General features: G+C 42.4%; 1 protein-coding gene across 1 annotated transcript in view; it reads left to right on the top strand.

Annotated features, from left to right (window-relative positions):
• rtn4r (reticulon 4 receptor) overlaps positions 1-22773 on the top strand; it is a 43211-nt gene continuing 20438 nt past the window's right edge. Inside the window, exon 1 of the mRNA XM_022197254.2 lies at positions 1-718. Coding sequence (XP_022052946.1) covers positions 697-718 — 22 coding nt within the window. The 5' untranslated portion in view covers positions 1-696. The remainder of the gene's footprint in view (positions 719-22773) is intronic.

Below are 22773 nucleotides of genomic sequence, written 5' to 3'. Positions count from 1 at the left end.
ACCTCTCCCCGTTGGTAAACGCACACTGATGCGCACCAGTGCGGCCGTACATCCGTGCTCACAGGCTCTACCGCACACTTTTTTTCCCTCCCTTTCCGTGCACTTGGGATAATATACAGCAGCGGCGTTCTGGGTGAGGAGGAGGAGGAGGGAGGAGAGAAAAAAATCAAGTGATTCGGACTGGATATTGTGCTGCGATTTCAAAAAAAAAAAAAAAGAAGAAAAGAGAAAAAAAAAGAGAAGAAAGATGGATCCAATATTGTTTTTTCGCCCGTGTCGCTGATTCTTCTCCACTTCTGCACTTCAGAGCTCCTTCTCCAGAGCTGTCCTACATCTATATTTTTTCCTGGGGAGGTGTCGACTGGTGTGATCCCAATTTGGATGTTATTGCTGACTGCTTTTCTTTCATTCCCGTATGCGCGTTCGAACCCCTTCGTCCACATGACTGAGCCAGGGTGCAGCCGGAGACGTGGCTCTCCACTCGGGAAGACCTACGGCTAAAGTTTGAAGGGTGGGCAAAGGGGGTGCTTTTGTCCGTTTCCACCCCTCACCTCGCGCTGGATTTGCAATCACCCCACAAAAATTGCAATAAATAGCGGATATCTTTCCCCTCTTCCCGTCCTCTTGCGCACGGTGGGATTCACTTGGATTTTATACTGCTACTGGATTTCACCCTCCTCGTCTAAGGCTAAAATCATGAAGACCGTTCTTATTGATGGTGAGTATGAAAGGCTGCACATAACACGGAGAAAGCAGGGCGTCTCTTTTGGTAAAGTTTCCACATGAGGCAGGCAGAGACAGGAGGATCCCGCTGGGTTACTGCGCACCATTTAAAAAAAAAAAAAAATCGGTTGCAGTGTCACATCCGTTGTGTGGAGACACAACCGAAGATAAATCAGGTGTCCTAATTGGAGTTTACTCCTCTGGCACCCCGGTGGTTTGATTAAACTCGTCCATGAGAGAGAGAATAGAAGGAATCTGCGCTGTATTTTTTTTTTTTTATTTCTGGCACCGATATCAGATATGGAGATTGCGGCTGGAAACGACCTTGAGTCTTAATTGAGTCATAATTCAGAGCAGATTTTGTGCGCCCTGGCTTTGTTTTCCCCCTCTTATGTATGTGTGTGTGTGTGTGTGTGTGTGTGTGTGCGTGCGTTTTAGTGCGCAAGCGTGCGAGTGACAGGCCGTGTAGTGTTTGTGGCAGTCAATATGCTCTGCATGATATCGCAACTTAACCCGGGCGTCCGCTTCAGCCCGTCTGGACGCTGTGGGCCGAGCTCCTTTTGATGAAGTCTGCAGATGGTCCGCTTGGCCGCCCAATAATACCGCTTCCCTTCTCCAGCTCCTTGGCTTCTAATTGGTGTTTTCGTGGCATCGTCCCACTCAGGGTGCCCTCGCCAGAGTGACAGGGAAATTGGGCCTTGTGGCTTTTTCTTTTTCTTTTTTTCTCCCCTCACTGGACTTGGTGTGAGCAGGAATGCTCCACCTTAATTCCCGCCAGAAATGGCTAAGAATGTCTTCTTTTTTCTTGGCAAAAAGGCGCATGTGTGGAGGCTGTGGGGAGTTAGTGTGCACACTGATAGGTGAAAGGGAGGGAGGGGAGAGGAAAGGATGAGGCACCTGGTGTGTCAATGCCTGTCTTCATGCACCTGACTCTATACAAGCCTGCTTCTTTTTTCTTTTTTATGCAAGTGGCTCATGTTTAATGCAGCGCAGGGAGAACAACAAAGGCATGGCGTGTGCTGGGTGATAAGCAGCACAGTCAGATAAGTGCATGTAGGATCTCCAGTTTGTTCCATCAGGAGCATGTGTGGATGGAAACCCCCCCTCCCACCACCACCACACGTTTCCACCCTGCCCCACCCCTGTCACACACACACACACACACACACACACACACACACACACACACAGCTTATGCAACACGCTGCACACACTCACGTTGTTCATTACTTGGCTGAAACTGCAGGATTATGGTAAGAAAGCCGCAAATTATTGTGTGGCCCACGGAATAACTTTGCATTTTCACAACTGGCACAAAAAAAAGAGAAAAAAAATCAAAGAGGCACATCTGCTTCTGCATTCTCTTTGATATGTCACAGGGTGATGCAAATTCAAGTGCACACCCCTTCATTGGCACAGAATGGCTCTGGGTCCCTCAGAAGCCTACAGGCAAGTTTTCATCATCCCGACTGCTGCCGTGATTTAGCGCCAGGCTCCTGACACACACCTATGTCTGATTCCCTTCTTCCTACTGCACTTGTAATTGGTATCCATCTCTCATGCTCCTGATTTGGCTCAGAAAATATGGCCTGTCATGTCTTGTGTTTAAAGTGTCAGAGAGAGGAGGGACTTTAATTTACACTCTTTTTCACCCAGTCAGCATATGATCAAATGCCTCTGTGGGAAAGCTGTTGCTCGGGGGTGCCATTGCTCCCTGTCTGCTGCCAAGCAAAGCCAATAAAGTCCAAATGAATGGATAAAACCATTATGGTGGAACTAAAAGCTTTCTCTTCAGGAGTTTTAAACCACTACACAATAACGCCCCCCATTTCCCCTCTTTTCTTTCAATTAGTTAACTTTGCCGGGTTTTTTTTTTTTTTTTTTTGGCAGCGCCTCGCCAAAATAAAGCACTGTCCTATTTTCGAAAATAGGCCACAATGATGCAGCTGAGGTGGCGAGATAATTGTTCAGAACATATTAAAGAAAGAGATGCAACAACAAACAACAAAAAAAAAAGAGAAAGAAGGAACAATAGCTGATTTGCATTGCAGCATTAGGTGGGATCAAACATGCCATAAACGCTGACAATGAGACGATGCATCCTGAAAGGGAATGTGAAATTGATCCATCTTTGTGTTTGTATGGATGTTTGTACAAGCTGGGCTGGGAGGGATAATGTGCGTGTGGGTGTAGTGATGTTGTGTGAGTTTACGGGGAGGTCTGAGGAGGGAGAGGTGGGGAGGCGGGGGAAGAAGAAAGACAGGAAATGCGTTTTATTGCTAAGGTGTCTTTCATTGTGCGAGATGAAGAATTAGAAAGTAGTACTGGAGATGTTGTTTACATCCTTGCGAGTTTCTTCCTAATTGGTCAACAAAGAGACTGCAATGGGGAAAAAATATGAAGGATTTTGACATCTCTGCTGTACAAATCACTTGATCCTCATATATCTGTAGCTGGTGAGGCTGCTGATCAATACAACCTCGATTACTCTGGCAGGTGTTCAGCTTTCTGCCTTTCATTTCGAGCTTTTCAGCCTGAATTTCATCACACTCCAACATCTCCCCCTCTCTCATTTAGTCACTTTTCTAGTCTTGGGTGGTGCTATGAGCGAGGCCTTTAAGCTACGAGGACTAATAAGCCTCATTGGCTGTGCCAGAGACCTGAGAAGCTCTAGAGATAAGTTCTGCTGTTGTTGCAGTTCCTGTTGGCCACCAATAGAGGTCGATAGAGGTCACTGATTGTGTTGTTGTGCCTTTGTGATGGGCGTTTTTAGGGTCAAAACTGTCATGATGGGCGCAACAAGTGGTTTGACAGCAGAAATCACACCGAAGGAGGTAAACAGAGGGGTTTGCCCAGCAATTCAGCAACAAAACACGCCAGCACTGACGTCTGGATTGTCAGTGAATGCAGCAGGAACTCAGAGTAAACACAGAAAGGTAGCCTCACTGGCTCAAGAAATTCAGTCTTGGATCCACTTATCTTTGCCTTACATGAGCAACAGTGTAGTTTTTATTTGCTCCATCAACAAGTCAGTGACATTTCCTTCTCATGACTCATTCACCTGTGCAGCCAGATAAATATTTAACACGTCTTGCTAACAGAAAGTGTAATAACTGTTTGGTACATTTATATTTATAGTTAAATCTCACTGGGTGCTGTAAGGGGAGATGTAGTTGCATTTAGATAAGAAAATCTTTTTTTTCAAGCAATTATACATTTTTGACAATTTTATTTAATTCCCGGCAGCTCAGTTTGTTCTTTGATGTTACTCATTGCATATTTTGACAGACTAATGAACCATTTTGTACATGTTTTATTGCAGTTTCCTCAATGAAGTTGCAATGTTTTAAATTTGGGTACAACAGGAACTGAGGGTAAATCCAGAAAGGTAGCCTCATTGGCTGCAGAAATTCAGTCTTGGATCCACTTGTGATATGAGCAACAAAGCAATTTTTATTTGCTCCATCACAAATCAGTGAAATTTCCTTCTCATGACTCATTCACCTGGACAGTCAAATGAACATTTAGCACATCTTACCAACAGATAGTGTTATAACTGTTAGGTACATTTATATTTATAGTTAAATCCATGTAATTATGTCCAAAATCTAGCTGTTCTCCTCTTGTAATGCACTGTTGGGTGCTGTAATAGCATCTCAGGGGAGATGTGGCTGGATAAAGATAAAAAATCCGTTTTTTACAAGCAATTATACATTTTTGCAAGTTTTATTTCATTCCTTGCAGCTCAGTTTGTTCTTTGATGTTACAAATAACATATTTTGACAGTCTAATGGACCATTTTGTACATGATTTATTGCAGTTTCATCAATATTGTTGCAATGTTTTAAATTTGGATGTAGCAGGAACTGAGGGTAAATACAGAAAGGTAGCCTTGTTGACTCCAGAAATTCAGTCTTGGATCCACTTATCTTTGTCTTATATGAGCAACACTGCAGTTTTTATTTGCTCCATCAAAGCAAAAATCTCACAAGTCACTGAAACTTCCTTCTAATGACTCATTTATCTGTGGAGCCAGATACATATTTACCACATCTTACCAACACACAGGGTAAGAACTGTTTGGTACATTTTATAGTTTTAGTTGAATCCATGTAATTATGTCCAAAATCTAACTGTTCTCCTCATGTAATGCACTGTTGGGCAATAGCATCTTTCAGGAGGCGTTGCTGAATTATGATAAGGAGATTGAGTTTTGTGTCATTCTTGGCAGCTCATTGGGTATTTTGACATAACATATTGCACATTATGACAGTCTAAATAAACCATTTAAAAGCTATTTTACCGCAATTGCATCATTACTGTTGTCGTGTTGTTTGAAATTTGACTATTTAATGATGATTTCACATCCAATTAATGGATAATTGCATTATCAGTCAGCACACATACACACAACATACAAGAATTTGCAATCTATTGTATTCATGCTGCATTTTTCATCGATCTGCTGCTGTTTAAAGGATAAAGATGGTAATATTTTGTGCTACAGAGCCTGGTGGTATTAATGCCTTAGTTACAGTGACAGACTGCAGCAGGCTATCTGAGAGTGGATCTGCTATGTTCACTGCATCCTGATGAGCACGCTCCTTCAGGGGCTTCTTTTAATTGGCCGCGCCCTTCAAGTAGCACTGCATTTGTTTATACAGTACATGCCGACGCGCGCACACACACACACCACACACACAGACACACACACACACACAGAGTCATGCTGGCCTCCGATATCCTTGGAACCATCCACTCTAGGTTATCCCAGTCTCCCAGCCCTTCACTGCTAATCAGCAAGACAGAAGAACTAAGTGGATAAACGAGAAAAAAAATTCTATTTGTTTATACAGAGGAAGCTAAGGGGCGAAAATTTACAGAAAGCAGTGGAAATGAAATACACTATTCCCCCAGATTACCAGTCCTTAATCCTCTCTGTGGGTTATTATTGTTCTGTCAGAATATGTGGAGAAACAACCGGCAGAAGGCAGATTCTAACCCCCCTTCCTCCACCACTTAAGAACAGAATGTGTTGGCTCATGTCTTGAGGATGGGGTTGAGAAAGGACTGGATGAATTGGGGTTATGCAACTTTTAGGGTGGTGATGCGGGCGGAGTCTTTATGGGGGATTTATTTGTGTTTTTTTCCTGCAAAAATCCACTCTGACACCATAATCCTTTAAAGGTGCCTACGCTTAAACCCTCCAATGGGACCAGCCCTTAAGAGAAAAGACAAGGGGTTGACACACAACATTTAGTAGCAGGAGGGGGATGTTGGCCACCAAGGAGAGCCAAAAAAATGCATCTGTTGATTCCTTTAACACGCCAGTAACATTCTACCCCTCCACCCGCTTTAGCATGCACAAACAGATCCGGCTAATTTGTCCGAACACGCTGCTCAGCTCGTTCCGCTGCACAGTGTCGTCTTTCAATCTGTGGTTTCACAGTTGTTCCGGCTGCGACCTTGGAACTCGCATTGCCCACTCTTTTTTTGTTTTCCTGTTTGTGTATCCATTAAAAAAAAAAAAGAGTAAAAATAAGTTGCACGGTCGCACCTAATCCCATTGCTGATGCGACGGTGTGCGCTGAGCCGCCTGAACGTCGGCGACGCTGATTATACCACAATGGGAGAAGCTGACTGATGGCCTAGTAAATTGTTAATTAGACGGAGCAGAAGCCGCTCTTAAATTAGACGCATGAATGGAGCCGTTGTCAGAGTTATAAGTCAACCGCTGCTCCTGCTTCTCCACTGCCGTTCACACAAAGTGGCCGGCGGATCCAAGGTGAGGATTGGCATATCTGATCAACACCAAAACAAATAGAGATAAATGTACAGTTCAGCAGATTGTTCTGGCTCATGGTGCTGCTTCAGATGATAAAAAGCGACTACTTATAGTATGAAAGAGGCATAATAGTGAACACAGTGGATAGGTGGATGGATGGATGGATAGATGGATAGGGAAATTTAAGCCATCCAGCGACCCACATGTTACATTCAAGACAGGAAGTAAATCGCAATAGTCGAAGAAATAAGGTGCCAAAAATGCTGGTATTTACAATAAAACAGACTATTACGAAAAAATTGAAGAGTACAGTGTGAAACTATAACTACTAATAAGCATATTGGTAAGAAATAACCTCAATCATAAACTCTTAGGTTGTTATTTGTTAGCTTTTTGGCCATTTTATGTCTTTGTTGTCAGGGAACAACATTAGAAGAGCAACTTTCATGTTGCTCAGCATAATAATGAAAGAGTTAACTAAAGGTCAAAAGGTTAAGGTTTGAGGCCAACTAAAGAAGATGTGTTTGCACAATTAAACATTTTTGTCTTTTTGAAGATGGGCAGGAAAACTACCACAAAATGTACAACCTTTTTACAACGAGCCAATAGGAAAGAGTTTTTGTTCACTGTCAAAGTTTGTTTGCACTTCTGATGTACAGCCTGAACAATCTGAAGTCTGCACCCAGTTAGTTGCTATTCAAGTTTTTTTAGAGGCAGGATATCCTGAGGAAGAACCTCAGATTGATTTTTCTTCCTTCCACAGATAGATAAATAATCTCTTATTAGTTATTTTTAGCTGCGTTGATCTCGTTAGCGGTGGTGACGCAAAATGAACTCCCAACCAATCCTTCTGATCATCCCGAGTGCCTGTTGTTGTGATTATTATTGCGATTTATTTTTAAAAACTCGACAGATGGGGAGTCGTGTGTTTCTGAGGCAGCGCCTTATATACCGAATCCCCATGGCATTGCATACTGGAAGTGCTTTAAGCCATGAGTGTCACCTTTTCCTCTACTGTACCCATTGTTAGATTCTGTTCTGGTTATGCATCTTCATTCAAAGTGAAAGTTCTAAGGGATCACTTCAGGGTGTTTTATGTGAAGGACACATGCTGTATGCTGAAGATTGCATACATTAGCAAGTTTTCAAAATGCTAGTTCTGCAGTGAAAGAACACAAAAAAAGAGAAACCTTGAGATGACGGCTAACCATAAATTAGACAGAAAGACAGGCAGATAGATAGGTAGATACATAGACAGAACTCCATTTAGGAGGGTGGCAGAACAAAGGCTTTCAGAGATACAGTTGAGAGATTGCACTTTCAGTCACATTGCAATACATCCACAACAGCAACTTGTCTTGCAGTGGAGCCTGGTAGTTGAAATATGTATGGGGAGTCCTTCAAAAGAAATAGGTCGTCATTCCTCGGATTGAGGGGAAATTGATCCGTTATAGACGTGAAAGCTCATTCCGTAGGTGCTCTACATATATAATATATACCAGTTCTGGTGGCTTTATGTGGGAATTCCACAAATTTTAGGCGGCTGATAACTTTCTTTCATACACAAATCAGTGTCCTCAGTAGCTGTTGGGAGTAAAAAAAGGATTTGTACAGCAGGGAATGTGTCATCCTGCAGCTGCTACAGGAGGAAAGAGTTACTAAACATACTCGCAAGTTAAAAAAATAAAAAAGTGGGGGGTGAATCAATGAGGATCCCACTCGACTGCTGCAATAAGAGTAGCCTATAACCTTCACTTTGAGAGAACAACACTTCTCTGTATCTGCATGTAATTGGATGGGGCAAAGGGAAAATGGAACGAAGGAAGGCGACTCCATTCGAGCTGAGATGCAAAGTCTGTGTTTAGGGACGTCCACAAGCATCAGGTTTTGCTCTCAGTCATACCAGGAGGCTCCAGCATAGGTTATTCATATTAAAATGCAAATCTGACAAGTGTGCTTCGTCCCCTTTTGTCCCCGTGGATTGTGTTCCAAATACATTTCCTTCTTTGCCATCTTTCCCTTTTCTCCCGCTCGCATTGTGTCGGTCATTCTTCTAATTCCGTTGCGCTCTCGCCCACGTGGTCGCTCATCTTTCCCGTCTTCACTCTCAGGTGTAAATGCTGATTATCTTGTGTAGATATCAGGCCATGGCAAATTAAATGTGACCGCAGCTGGCCTGCCAGGACGTCCATTATAATGATATCTGTAATCTGCTGTGCTCAGGGGAAGCAGCGGGGAGGGGTGGCAAGATAGTAGGGGATGATGATGATGGAGGGGGGATTCGGTATGGATCCGGTTGGCTGGCAGGAAAGTGGTGGATTTTAGCCGCTGAAGTGGTTCAAATGGAGTCGTATGAACTGAAGTACCATCCAAAACTGTAGCAAAACCCAAAGCTGAGGTTGTGAACTGTAGTTTTTCCCTTTCAGTCTAGCTTTTTTCAGTTTTAAAAGTACAGCTTGCTCCTTGTTGGCATATTTCGGCACGGGTAATTGTGATTTCACCACTTTATCTGTTTATTCTCTGTTTTAAACAGAGAATGAACCTGTTTCATGACTACATCTTTGTCTGTTCGAGGGATAGACCAATCATCAGCCAGACCGATTAATGTGGCTGATGTTTGGCACTTTTCTGATTATCGGAATCATTCTTTTTATCGGCTGATTATCAATAAATTAAAAGCTCTACTTCAGGTCTGATGCAGCCTCCTCTCTGGGTCTGTCATCACTGTGTGGCCTCAGAAATATCTCTCAAGCAGCAAAAACTGAACAAGAAACGCAAGCCAGGAAATTAGCTTATCAGTGGCTAAGGCTATACTAGCGGCTAGCAGCTAAATTACAAGGCAGCCACAGATTAACCTGAAACAGAGTTGGGAAAGCAATAATGAAGCTGTACATTATGGACTTTAGTAGGTAATAAAAGCAATAGAACAGAAAAATATTAAGAAAATAGTCAAGAACTGCAAAAGACAAACTGATCAATTTCAGTAAATCCCACATAAACAAACTAGAGCATCCAAAGTTATCGGCGTTCCTTCATTACCAATAATCAGAATCGATATCGGCCCTGAAAAACCCATATCTGTCAGTCCCTAGTCTGTTCAACCATATGGAGACTATAAGTGATCGTGATAAGCACACATCAGGATATTTTCATTTTCATCCTTATGCCAACCAATGCAACTGCTAGATTTATTTTTATTTTTTTTAAAAAAAGCACCACTTTATGTTCCACAGACGATATTTTCTTCTCCCTAAGAAAGATCTACACCGAGTGTTAGCAAGTACGGGTGCTTTCTTTCTCCATAAAATGCCATCAGTTGGTGATGGAGTCTCAGAATTGGAAATGTATCCATCCGAAAGTATTGTGGATGATTAGACCGGGCTGCTGTGCAAGACAAGAAACAACAGCATTTAGAGCCTGCAGTGCAGCACTTTGACACGACTGTCGACGCATAAGAATAGGCAGCTCATCTGTGTAACAAAATTCCCATGGAATCCTTTTGACATTCAGGATCGGGGAGCACAAAGACGGAATTGATCAGATGAGCGACAAAAAAAACCCCCAACAAAAACACAGATCGTACCGGGGATATGTCAACCGTTTGCGGTGCACGTCAGCTTTGGCTCGCTTTCGGTACCCTCTAATCTAAAATGGTGCTTGTTTTCACATGCCTGTATGTGTTCCCAGCAAAGCCTATCATCACAGCAATTATTCCAGGGAGAGAGCTGAGCACTGCCAACACTCCATCTCTGAGCTGTAAACAAATTATGCTGAGGGGTCTTGATGATGTCTGTGTGAGGAACAAAATAGTCTGAAACCAATTCTGATGGTCCCACTGCTCCGTCTTGGGTCCTCAACCGGCGTATTCCCCCGGGGATGGAAGCTGTGCCATCACTGGAAGGAAACCGGCTGTTATAACGATGCCTTGCGATGTATAGTATCCATGATGCTTTTTTTCCTTTTCTTTTCCATCTCTCATCAAAAGTCCTGACCCCACCTCTCCATTTGCTTGGATAATGAGTTTAGACAGATCAGGCCTTTCCTCTGTTAGCACAAATCAAAGCCGGAAATTTCCACCTGGCACTTTCAAGAAGTAATTGATAGAGATAACAATTGCCATATGCTTCCTTAAAAAACACAACGCAATTCAACTCACATGGAATGAGTCAGTGGAGGTTAATTCCGCCAACGTGATTTCATAATTAGTAAAACAACTGGTGGCTCGTGTTTTTTGATCATGTTTGAGTTCTTTTGTCTTGGTTTTCAATAAAACTTTCGTGTTTTTTTGTTTTTTTTGTGCCGTGGGTAATTGACAGGTAATGTTTTCTCCCCCCTCCGTCGCTCCCTTCGAAGATATTAGCATATTGAGTTTCGTGCCTGACTGTGAAGCGATTCCCACCATGCCTTTAAAAGGCATCGCATGAATAGGCGGCACATTACACCACAGAGAAATACGAGACGGCAGAGAGAGCACGCTCTTCCTCCACTTTCCCTCTCGGCTCGTACACACTTCAGGACGAGATCGACAATCCGTTCAGGTACACACAAACACACACGTACATAGGCTGCTCGAAACCCCCCACCGCCACCAATCGCTTGCTGACTCACACAAGGCTTTGGTAGGCGGACCGTATTTTCAGGAGGGGGTGAGTGTTGCATTTCCATCTCCCACAGTTAACTCTGGAGAAACAGCCGTGACACAGTTACACCTACCCCTCCAAGTTAAAGGCACTTGAGCCTCCCCAGGTTTCCCCCTTGTTTATTGTTGCCTACTCTACCATGACTCTGAAATTAAGGCTGGAAACTCTACGGAATCTGATCAGCAGCGCAAAATCACACAGAGGAGTTCAGGTACAGGGCCACTGCAGGAACACTGAATTTAAAGTACCCTCCACTTTGATTCCAGAGTTAATATCTAATATCAGTATCCCAATGCGTCAAACAATACCTTTCTACGTACATTATTTGCAATTACATGTTTATTCCTCTTAGAAGTATTGACTTTTCTGGGTTTCCGTGCACAACAGTGACACAGTTGGTTGCCTTTTCTGTAAATACCTTCCCCAACGTGGAACCATATGTCGTCTAAATTGCCACCCTATATACTATAAAGGAGGAGGCATTCAAAGCAATTATGTTACGAGCAATCTGTACGAAAACATGCATGAACGGTATCTACAGAGAGGTTAGGAAAGGTCTCCAGCGTCCATATGTCTCCATTTGCTATTCTTGAAGCAGGCAGATAACAAGAATGGCAGAGCAAAGATCACAAAGCATAAAAAATGAATGCATACATTTAAATAGCTAATGAGAGAACACAAGGATCTGTCTCAATCAAGTTAATTAGTTAAAAAGCCAAAAAAATCGTTATAAATGTCCTTGAAGTTAATGTAGTAATAAATATGATAGAAAATCAGTTACAGTGCAAAAGTAACATCAAGGGAATATGCAATTTACACTGAGATTACTGCAAGACCCCCGCATACTGTACTACATGCAAACACGAGATGGCTGCCCTTTGAGATTTTCATTGCCTCCGCTCGACCACAATGGAAGCGAACGCCTTGAGTTTTGCTTTTGATGCTCAAAGATTCAAACAATTGCAGCTGAAAAGAAGCGTGTCCTTCCAAAAGCAACGGCTTTGTCAGTTGAACTACTTTAGAATGAGCCAAAAGACCTTTCTATCAACGTTTTTTATTCAATATTTTCATCTTCTGAGAGTAGAAAGGGCTCACAGCTAAGACACGGTTTAATCACTTTTAAGTGTTCAGAAGGTTTCGAACACACGAGTAGTTTCTGCATCGTCTTTGTTTCCGCTTTTGCATTTGTTCTAAATATGTTCAGATCTTGATTTAAATTTGTATTTTCTCTGATGTTCTGTGTATAGATTCTCCAAACTTTTGTTCTTTATTCTTGATGCAGATACTTTGGGAGAAAATGGGAAGCACAATGAGTAGCAGACTCTTGCCTGTAGAGGTGTATTGAAGCGTATTGCAGTTTTTTTTTTAATGCAGATAACCTTTTTGTTGTGCCTTTTATGTTTGGCTACTATCAGGATTTTTTCAGGGCAAGTTTCATTTGGATCAAGATACTACCGTTTAAAAGTTGGGGGTCACTTAGAAATGTCCTTATTTTTGAAAGAAAAGAAGTTTTTTTTCAATGAAGATAACATTAGATTAATCAGAAATACAGCAGACATTGTTAATGTGTAGCTATTCTAGGTGGAAATGGCTCATTTTTAACAGAATATCTACATAGGGGTACTTTTTTTAGCAACCATCACTCCTGTGTTCTAATGCTACATTGTGTTTATCTAATGGTGTTGAAAGACTAATTGATGATTAGAAAACCCTTGTGGAATTATGTTAGCACATGGATAAAAGTGTGAGTTTTCATGGAAAACGTAAAATTGCCTGGTGACCCCAAACTTTTGAACGGTAGTGTACATTGTACATTTTGTTCTTCTGCGGGGTCACTTGTGGTATCACAGTGTTTCCTGTCAATGGATTCTATCCGCACATGCCACATCGTAATAGAGACCTACTATTTCAGAAGTTACAGCATCATGCATTAGAAACCATAAACAGCCATTAGCTTCCTCCAGTGTGAGAGCCCTGCACCTCACCAGCAGCCGTTCAAGGCATTACTCAGCAAATGGAGAGACTGGAGACTGGAAACTTTATTGCAAGGGAGCGGATGAAAGGAGATACAGTTTACTGACATGGACTTTATCGGGCTCTTTTCCTCAAAGCCACCTCATTTACTGAATGTGCAGGGCTTTTTTTCCTACTGGGCGGGGTGGTGGTGGTGAGGAGCTTTTACTAAGTAAACATCGTCAACCAAAGCCGGAATAACGTTGATGCTGGCGGTATTATTTTAGACATATTTCACTCTCAAAACACTGAAAACACAGTTCTCTTATTACCCTTTCTATTTGAATTTTTTCCAATTTTTGCTGCACCCATGTTCTTTGTCTTTCACATCATCCCAAGGATATGTTTACTTTATAATGACAAGAAGATGGCTCCCTTTTCTCTCCAGATAATAGGCCCTGCTGATGTTTCATCTGCTCCACTGGAAACTTTTTTTTCTTTACGCATTATGTAACTGACATTGAAACAGTGTCTCTATAAGGATTCCTCTGTCAATACAGCCACACACTAATTATGTCTTTTTCATATCAGAGCAGTGAGTGAGTACTGCCTGTATGTGATACCTCCTCTAATCGCTGAATGGGGGTTTATCCAGCCGGCCCTCTGCCATTGCTGTGCAAACTATCCTCCCATGCACCACCTCTTCCTCCTCAACAAGATAAAGTCAAAGTGGCGCATATTGGGACTGTATTACAGTATCGACTCCACATCCACTTAACAGGAGAATCAGCTCCGTTTACGACTAATTAAAGCCATTTAAAGGGGCACACGCTAATGCTTTTTTGCACAGATAACAGAAACATGGGCGGCAATGGCAGCTGGGCTCATTTTACCGGCAGGTCAAGATGAGAGTAATTAACTGCGTATTAAAGTCGCAGCGTGACGTGTTTGAGACTAGTCAAGATGGTGGCTTGGGTGCAGAGTGCTAATACGGCTGTCATCAAAACTGTAACAGATTGCTTCTCGCACTTAGCTCATAAGCTCCACTCGAAGAAAGAACGAAAAAAAAATCCACGTCCATAAGGAAACAAAGAAGAACATCAAATATTTTGCTCGTGACAGCATTAGATGAGTGGATCTCCTTTTATCTTCAGCAGCCAGTCAGTTTCCAAGCATCTGCAGTCATACCATATTTTTACTTGGCCGTCATAAGAACACATATAGATATAAATACAAAGCTTGCAGCAGGTTTTCGTGGAAACAGAGTACGGTGACAGCTGTTTCCAAGATGCTACAGCTGATTTTTGTGAAGATACCAACTCTGGATTGCAGTATTTGCTGAAACTCTGCCCCGCTTTGGAGCCACACTCAAGAGTAGTATCTCTTGGGAAAAAATTACAGGTTACATCATCAGAAATTACATAAAATTGGCTGGCGAGTTCTGCCCCGCAATGTACCAAGTTGTTTCTACTTGATAACACTTTCATTATCTGCAATTCTAATGGAGGATTATGCAGGTTAAATGCATGAAGGACTTGCATAATGGCTATTACTAGTCGTCGTTGTCGTGCAGCCATTATAACAGCCTGCAGCCTTATGAGAAGAAAGTGCTCCATTTCCCCTCTACTTGGTACACACATATTCCCGTCATGCAAACTGCGATGGAGCTAAATCTGCACCTTTGAAAATCCAGCCAGACAGGTGCAGTCGGTGTCTCTCTGCAGGGTAGAATGTGCGAATAAGCAGAAATTACATAGATAAATATTCAGCGTCCAGATGTCGATTAAAAAGACAAAACAAAGCCCGCTTTCTGCCACAAGGAGCAAGATAAAAGGAGAGGGCTTTTAGAGTTCCTTCACCTAAGGTAAGCTGTTGCTAAGCTGAGTCTGCAGTTATCTCTTATCCACTGTGCTGAATACAGGAAGAGAGGAAAGGGAAGGGAAAATAAGGGCTAGGCATTCTGTTGCCAGATTGACTCCATCTTCAAAGCGATATTAACATAGCGCCAGTTTCCCTTTTATCTTCCTTTAATTTCAAGGATGCCAGCCCAAATTAAAATGCAATGCTACTGAAATAAACCTAAAACATCAGAGACACAAAGGAAGGAGAGAAGGAAGGAGAATAATAAAGAAAAGGAAGGCATGCAGGTTGGATACACTGATCCGGGTGCAAGACAACATCGGTCTCGGTAACTACTACTAGTTCAGGTCATACTGTCTCACTGTTCCAGTCTAGGATTGTCCACAGTTTATTGCATGAAACCAACTCAAGTCAGATGAAGATTCCCCCAGTGCAAAACACTAATTGATAAATCCTTCTTGATTGATTAACTGAGTAATTCAGTAGGTGCTGTATATGACAGTCACATCCACTAGAGCAGCAGAATCTTCAACCGAAACAAAGACGGCGACCACATCGTTTCCTGCTTTCACGTAAAATTCTGTGAATGTTGTGTGCATAAGAGCCAATATAATATAAAATAAAATATAAAAAAACAACAATCGTTAAGCCCACATTAGCACAGGAGCTGTTGTCAACTCGAGTAGCATTAAATCAAGGAATGCCACAAATGTGCATAAATTAGATAAATAAATTAAAAGGCTTTTTGTTAAAAAGTTGTAAGTTTTTTTGGGAGGCACTAACTGAACCCTGCATTTTTGCCTTTACAGTGGGATGCCGGAGGACACTTTTGAACTTTTTTCCTGTTTATGAATGACCAAAAGTTTCAATGGGAGGGACTCACGTGCACGAGCAGAGAAACTCCGACTACAACACATACGGAGGGAGTGTGACATATTCTCTGCGAAAGATTCCATTTTTCCACTATATCTTTACATAGCAGAAAGTTGTTTGCTGCTTTATTAAGACAGCATATAGATACAAATTAATATTGTCGCTACAACATTCCGCAAGAAAGAGACTGAACGTGTACAATTTGAGCTGCAGTGGGTTTTTTTTTCCCTCTCTTCTCACAGAAATTACTGTTTGGTGGTAACATCAAAAAGTAAAGCTGTTAACTCTCTAATAACGCTGAGTTGTGTTTCCTTTTTTATGAAAAAAAAAGTTCCCTGGATTCCCAGGTGACAGTGTTATTTTATTGGTACACAAAATGGGCTCCACAAACACTCCAAGTAGCTGCTGTAATGACTGCTTTCCATGTTGGCAACAGAAACTAAAGACTTGCAGCTGTTCTCATTTTTTCTTTAAAAAAAAAGCTTCTGATGAGGCAATGATTCCTCCTAAATGTGGTGTGGAAATTAAAGATGAGTTAAGTCACTTGGCCTGAATACAAAATAGAAGATTTAAGTGAAGTTCATATAAGGCCCTGCAAGCTTCCTATATGTTCATGTCAGCAGGGAGAGGGAAATAAATAGCCTGTTCTGGATTGACTGCCACCACACAACAAAACATACATCTAGCAATGCGACTACAAGACAAAACCCTCATTCTCACAGTCACCCCAGCTCCACATGTACATATATATTTCATTGACCTTGCATTCCTTTGAAAGTTTGGTTGCCTGCAGTGTTTGCATCTCAAAACTCGTAGTAAATTTTAACCATGTCCCCTCGGCAGCCGCATACATCCTCCCCGGTGGAGCCAGCTGGCAGCATAATGTTAGAGATCGAATGTCACAACAGCTTCCTGAGCTTCTCAAAAAAGAAGATTTCAGCTGCTCCTTCCCCCATGCGACATCTGCTGTCACAGACATTGCATGTTTAAGATAAAGCGGGGAATAAAGGATCTTGGAAGATGATGTAGCGGGGCTGGTGATGGCACAGAAGATCAGACTGCAGCAGAAGAACTCTGGGAACTGAGGAAGACAGCGAAAGAGAGGGAAAGCATGCATACTAATGCTGCCCTCTGCATTCTCGTCTCTCTTTCACTGCTTTGCATAGGGGGTCTTTAGGTTTCTTCATTAAACGGCGCCTCCTACACAATATTCCGGCTTCCACATAACATCCCCACTGAAGCATTCATGAATCACCAAGCTGAGGTTGTTTCAATTCTGTGACATCAATCTGTCACCCTAATTCCCATCCAACTGCCTTTACCTTGGTGTCGACCTGATAGAGGTGTCTGCACTGCATAGAAGTCATTTACCTATGGTATAATGTGGGTAATAACTGACACAGCATATTGACTGGGCTAATTGACATAGAAATTATGGTAGCAAGAAGATAAATGACGGGGTGTCTGCAGTATATTTGTGTCATTAGCTGCACACTGTACCACAGTGAATACCCGAGGAGGTGCTCAGATGGGTTATCTGTCTGAGAAGACGTGATGAAAACAGATGAAAGTGACTGATGCCGAGTAGCTCTCAGCTTGGAGGAGAGGCAGAGACGTAACAAGCAATTTTCAAAGGCCCATATTGCCGTGCATAGCCTTGGCATGTCGAGATACACTGCAAGTTGGGTCGTCAGTCTTGTCATGTATAATGGCAACATTCATTTCTATTATTTGTTGATTATTTGGTATATAAAACCTAAGGAAAAAAATTGCCTGTTGTAATTTCACAGAGCCTGAGGTTATTGCATCAGATGTCTTGATTTCCTTCAGACCAACACATGAAAACAGAAAGATATTCAATATTAAATAATGTTAAGAAATTTTAAAAAGCAGAAAATCCTCAAAAATAAGCAGCTTCTTTAATTAGAAACCTTCTTTTTTGCCCCCACACCTCCTGCTTGAAGCTCGGGCTTTCTGGTTTAAATTCGTAGTCTTGAAGCTCGAGCAGAAATAACCCCGTTGGCACCGTGATGGATGCTTCTTTAGACTTTAGAGCTCTGCCTTCAAAGCCACAGAACACATCATTCAACTATTTTTACATGCTGAGTAGCACACCTAATGACTGAAATGAGTAAAACTCGCTATTGGACTCATATAGCATGTTTTATTCCCTATATTTACAGGCTTTTTTGTTCACCTCCAAATCCTTTGGCTTTTCAAACCTGGAAAGAATGCAGACTGCAACTGTGGGAAGGCATTTTTTGAAATGAGTGCACTGTGAAAAAGATTGGACTCGACTTGTGTTTGAAAAAAGAAAAAAAAAAGAATGGTAATGTTTAACTGCGCGGTTTGATGTTGGACAGAAAATGTCAAAATACGGTTCAGAAAAAGGGAGTAAGAGGTTGCCGTGGAACCTCTGTCTAACTGCTTTCACACCATCAACACAATGCCTCAAAACCAGTTCCAGGATTTCCTGACAACATAAAGGGCTTCTAAGTGGCTCACAGAGACGTATTCAGATTTTGGGTGACATCCGCAGTCAACAGGTGCCAGAATACAACAGCTGCTGCTCGGATGCTCTGAAGTTGCCCTGGGGAGCCTAATGCCAGAGCTGGTTTGGGTTCATCACACGTCCCGCTTTGCATTCCTGTGAGTTTTTAGCAGCAGAAATGGGACATGACAATGAAAAGTCAGAGGGAAAGTAGATGTTGGAATAGCAGAAGGAGGGCTTGAACTGGTCCTTTTTTCCCCTCGTTTGATTTCTTTCCCAAAGGCATGAGCAGATGCTTCGTTGAGCAATCACTTCAGAAAAAAAATGAGCTTCAGTGAAATAAACATGTGATGAAGGAAGGGGGGGTTAACTTTGGAGTTTGGGAAATATTTGGTTTCCGAGACGCTTTGAAGTCAACCAAAACCGGCTCGTTATTTATTGCGATCATGATTTCCCAATTTGAATGCTAATAGTGATGCGTTCAGGTGTTGCTGGGAAACATGAGACATCATGACGTCCAGTTTGTCCTGTGATCAAACCTCAGTGACCCTGATAAACTGCAACTGAAAACAGAAGCGATGTTCTGAGCAGAAAGTTCAACCCACTGGGGTTCTGGAGGATGGAGAAGAATCGTGACATGTTATTCGAAGACAGAACATCTCAGTGGAAACAAAGTGTGAAAGAAGGAACATGTAGTTGGGATGTTGATGTTTAATTGATTCACTGACATTAACAATTTAACCCCAAGACCAAGGACAGGCATGTTGGAAGGTGTGTTGTAGATCAGCTGTGTGTTTTAAGTTCTTGATGGGTTAAAGACCTCCTGACCTCTCCAAATAGGTAAGATGGAGAAGGTCTCCGGTTGGTTCCTCCGGTGCCTATTTAAGGAGCCACCAGTCTGTGCTCCCTATTTTATCTGAGCCTCAGAGTGGCCATTGGAGTCCACATGATTGATGTGGTCTCATCTCTCCGGCTGTCACGCTCTCCTGATGAGCAGATACTTTATCGACTGCGTTTTGGGGAGTGTGTCTAGTCTCACCGCTCACAGGAAAGTGTAAAGCTCTTTTTAAGGGAATAGACTCCAAATGGTGACCTCAGCCCTGATCTTCAAAGTGTCGATTTAAGGTCCCATCATCAGATAAGTTCTCCTGCTTGGATATTAGTCTCGAGGATGAGGTACAAACCGGCAGACTGTTAGTACTCCGAGCCAGATCCTATTGAGCGAACAGGAAATACTGGAGTTTGAATAATGGCATTTGCTAAGGTGACAAGCCTCCATTGATGTTTGCTTTTGATGTGGAGTCTTTCTGCTGCCAATAGTATCTATCTGGTCAGCCTGCAGTGCACATCAATCCCGCAAGCCTCTCAAAGAATTAACTCTCTCTTTTTTTGCATGTATGGAAAATACCAAACAAGAAACTATTTCAAACAGGCTTGATAGTACATTTAAATATACAAGCGGATTTCCTGCTGTTGTTTGCTTATCCCTGCTTTGTGCTTCATTTCAGGAGGAAAAAAAATATATATATATATATATTAAAAAAAAGAACTGTAATCCACAAAGTCTCTCTTTCCTCGCAATAAGGTGATGGCTTTGCATTTTCAGTCCTAAGCTCTGCCGGCTGTATCAGAGGGCAGCCTTAACAGAGGAGATTGTACAACCCTATGTAATAGGCCACTTCACTTACAAAGAGCAGGTGCTTATCTTGTCCATATAAGATCATTCGGTCAGGCTGATCGGGCGTGCAGACATTAGGTCGCGACCCTCATGTTCACTTCTGTCGGCCGACCATCTCCAGGGCAGAACAAGCTCTCAAGTGAGGGGATAACCGAGGAAAAGACCATTGAATTAAATACTTTATTTAGTTAGAATCACGGTTTTCTTTCCAGAGCCTTTTTCTTTCCCTTCCTTTTGTATCTTGCCTTGTGTAATGGAGTCGTGGTTAAGAGAACCAATTTGTTCCACTAAGGAAAGCAAGAACGCTTAGATAATAGGTCTAAGTCATGGGGGTTGTCAGCATTGTTTTTCTATGCCCTGTTAATTCATAATGAGAAGACAAGACAAAAGACTCAAAGTTAGAGGAGGGAGGTGGAAATCAGTTAGCAACTTTTGATTAGGATTTACTAGCACATGGCCTTCTGTCACATCACGGCACCAAGGCTGTCCGTTTTACGCCGTTACCATGGCAGTCTATCTCTTTCCTTCCCCGCATTCACGGCACTGCTTTGCTCGTCTACTCATTACTCAACATTAGAGAATGCCTTTCATTCTGGCATTTAACCCAACGCATCTCTGAATTGAAATGGAGAATTTTTTTTTTGATATGTGAAATCCTACAAACCAGAAACAGGCAGCTTGTTGTAACACAGACGTTGCATGTAGGCGTCTTTCTGCCCCAAACCAAAAAATTTGCCCTCATGAAGCGAAGGGTTTTGACAGGGAGCCAGCATCGTAAACAGTCAGGGTTTTCCAGCATTGTGACGGCAAAGACTGGGATGAAGATGAAGCAGAAATAAAATCACGGCGGTGGCGGCGTTGCACCATTCATGCCCAAAGACACACGTGCTAATGTGGAATTACATTGCGCAGAATTATGAGATTCTGAACGGGTTGGCAGCGGCAAAAAGGATGCTGCAGATGTTTCTGTGCAGTGCAGATAATCATAATTTATGCTGATGTGTTGTATGATGTTAGTTTTGTTTAAATAAACTTCACTGCTTCCGAGTGTAGCGTTGGGTTGTTAAACTTTACGATTGCTGCGGCGGAGTCACATTAATCCAACAGCATCCCTGGTTTAAATTAATTTCTGTCATTTCTTCAATCCAAACATGTTGAAACGGGTTTTTTGTATGTTTTTCTCATTTGGCTCGCCTGGTGTTGGCATTTCACTGTTGAATCATCACACGTTATTAAATCAAATCTGCTGCTGGCAATACAAAATGGAGAATTTCTAAAGTCGAGCAGAAGAAGGTCTCGTTAATGGATTGCATTCTGTTTTATCTCGCACATAATGAATCTTTCTATTAATGTAGTGCTGACTTTGATGTTGATCCACAAGCGTATACACCATTAGTCATCAAGCTGTCTACTTCGCACCGTATTATGTGCTTTTTTTCCCCCCTCTCGCCACTGTAGCACACACTGCTTTATTATTCGTCAACATACTTGTAAACCCGGTTACAAAAAACATTCATCCACCTGTTTCCAGTTTTCACACCATCTATCCATCCATCCATCTATCTGTGAGCACTGAAAGACACACAAGGCAGCACTAGAATCAAGGAACTGATGCTGGTACATAAATAAAGCTTCATAATCACTTCAATTGTGCATGCTTTCAGAACATGAGATTTTCAAATGTAATGGCACAAATAACACGCTGTTAAGATTAACAGTACTTTGCAGTGTGCGGCTCTAAAGCCATAAGGGAGTAGGATGAACACTAGGGGGCAAGCTTAAGCCTCTCTCCCATGTCCACAGCATATTTAGGCAATTGGATCTCTCGTTTCCTCTTCCAACACTTCAGATTGTGTGCGTTTGCTTCACAGTGGTGTACGTCTGCGACAGACTGTGAGCTCACACGTATTTGTTTGGGTGTGGGCTTGAGCCACCCACATTAATCTTAATGCAAACAAATAAAAAAAAACACCGTTCAGGAGGTCCCTTAGTTTTCTGATTGAAGCAAATTGTTTGGATTTCTGGCATCTCGGATATAAAAATGAATTGCATCCCCCAAATCTCTTTCTTTTTCTTTCCCTCTCTCCCTGTGCCCCCTGCACACACTGTCAGGTCTCTGTTGTTGTAGGTTGTCTCTTCAGATACACTAGCCTTTCTCTCTTTATTCTCCCCTGCTTTTATACTCCGCGTTGATGCTTCCTCATTGTACCGAGGCTGCTTTCTTTCTCTCCCTCTCTCTCCTGCCTCAGTCCATCGACTCCCTTCCTCCTGCTCCTCCGCTATATCCAGAGCCTGTCTCGTTGCACGGTGGATCCTTTGCAGTGTCAGCTTCAATTTGCATCACTCCTCGGTGTGGCTGTGTCAGCTCGGGCCTCCTGATCAAATCCTAGCAGCTGATGACTGCTTTCATCCCGTGCTTAGCCACCTTGTGTTTGTGCAACCGCGTCCCCTGTTTTCCCACAATTCTTTGCTGGTGCAGGAGCGGTGGCCGCCTGTGTCTGCTGGTCTGTCTGCTGCGTTGGTCTGTCTGTTGTTTGTTGCCAGGGATCGGGAAACAGATGGTCCTCTACGTTTACCCCTGCAGAGGGTGAGCACTACAAAGTGCAGCATCATGCAAGATGGGTTTTTTTTACTGCAGAAATCTCTTCAACTTTGTGTGACTATCAGCACAAATAAATACTACTTTATTATATTCCGAGCACAAAGTTCTCTCCGTGTGCTTCCCTTCATTCTCTGCTCATTCTTTGAAAGTTTTATCCGCTTTACATAT

Source organism: Acanthochromis polyacanthus, chromosome 7 (assembly GCF_021347895.1).
Source record: "Acanthochromis polyacanthus isolate Apoly-LR-REF ecotype Palm Island chromosome 7, KAUST_Apoly_ChrSc, whole genome shotgun sequence".
Taxonomy (NCBI): domain Eukaryota; kingdom Metazoa; phylum Chordata; class Actinopteri; family Pomacentridae; genus Acanthochromis; species Acanthochromis polyacanthus.
The sequence above is the reverse complement of the archived record's forward strand: the minus strand, read 5'-3'. Positions and strand labels throughout refer to the sequence as shown.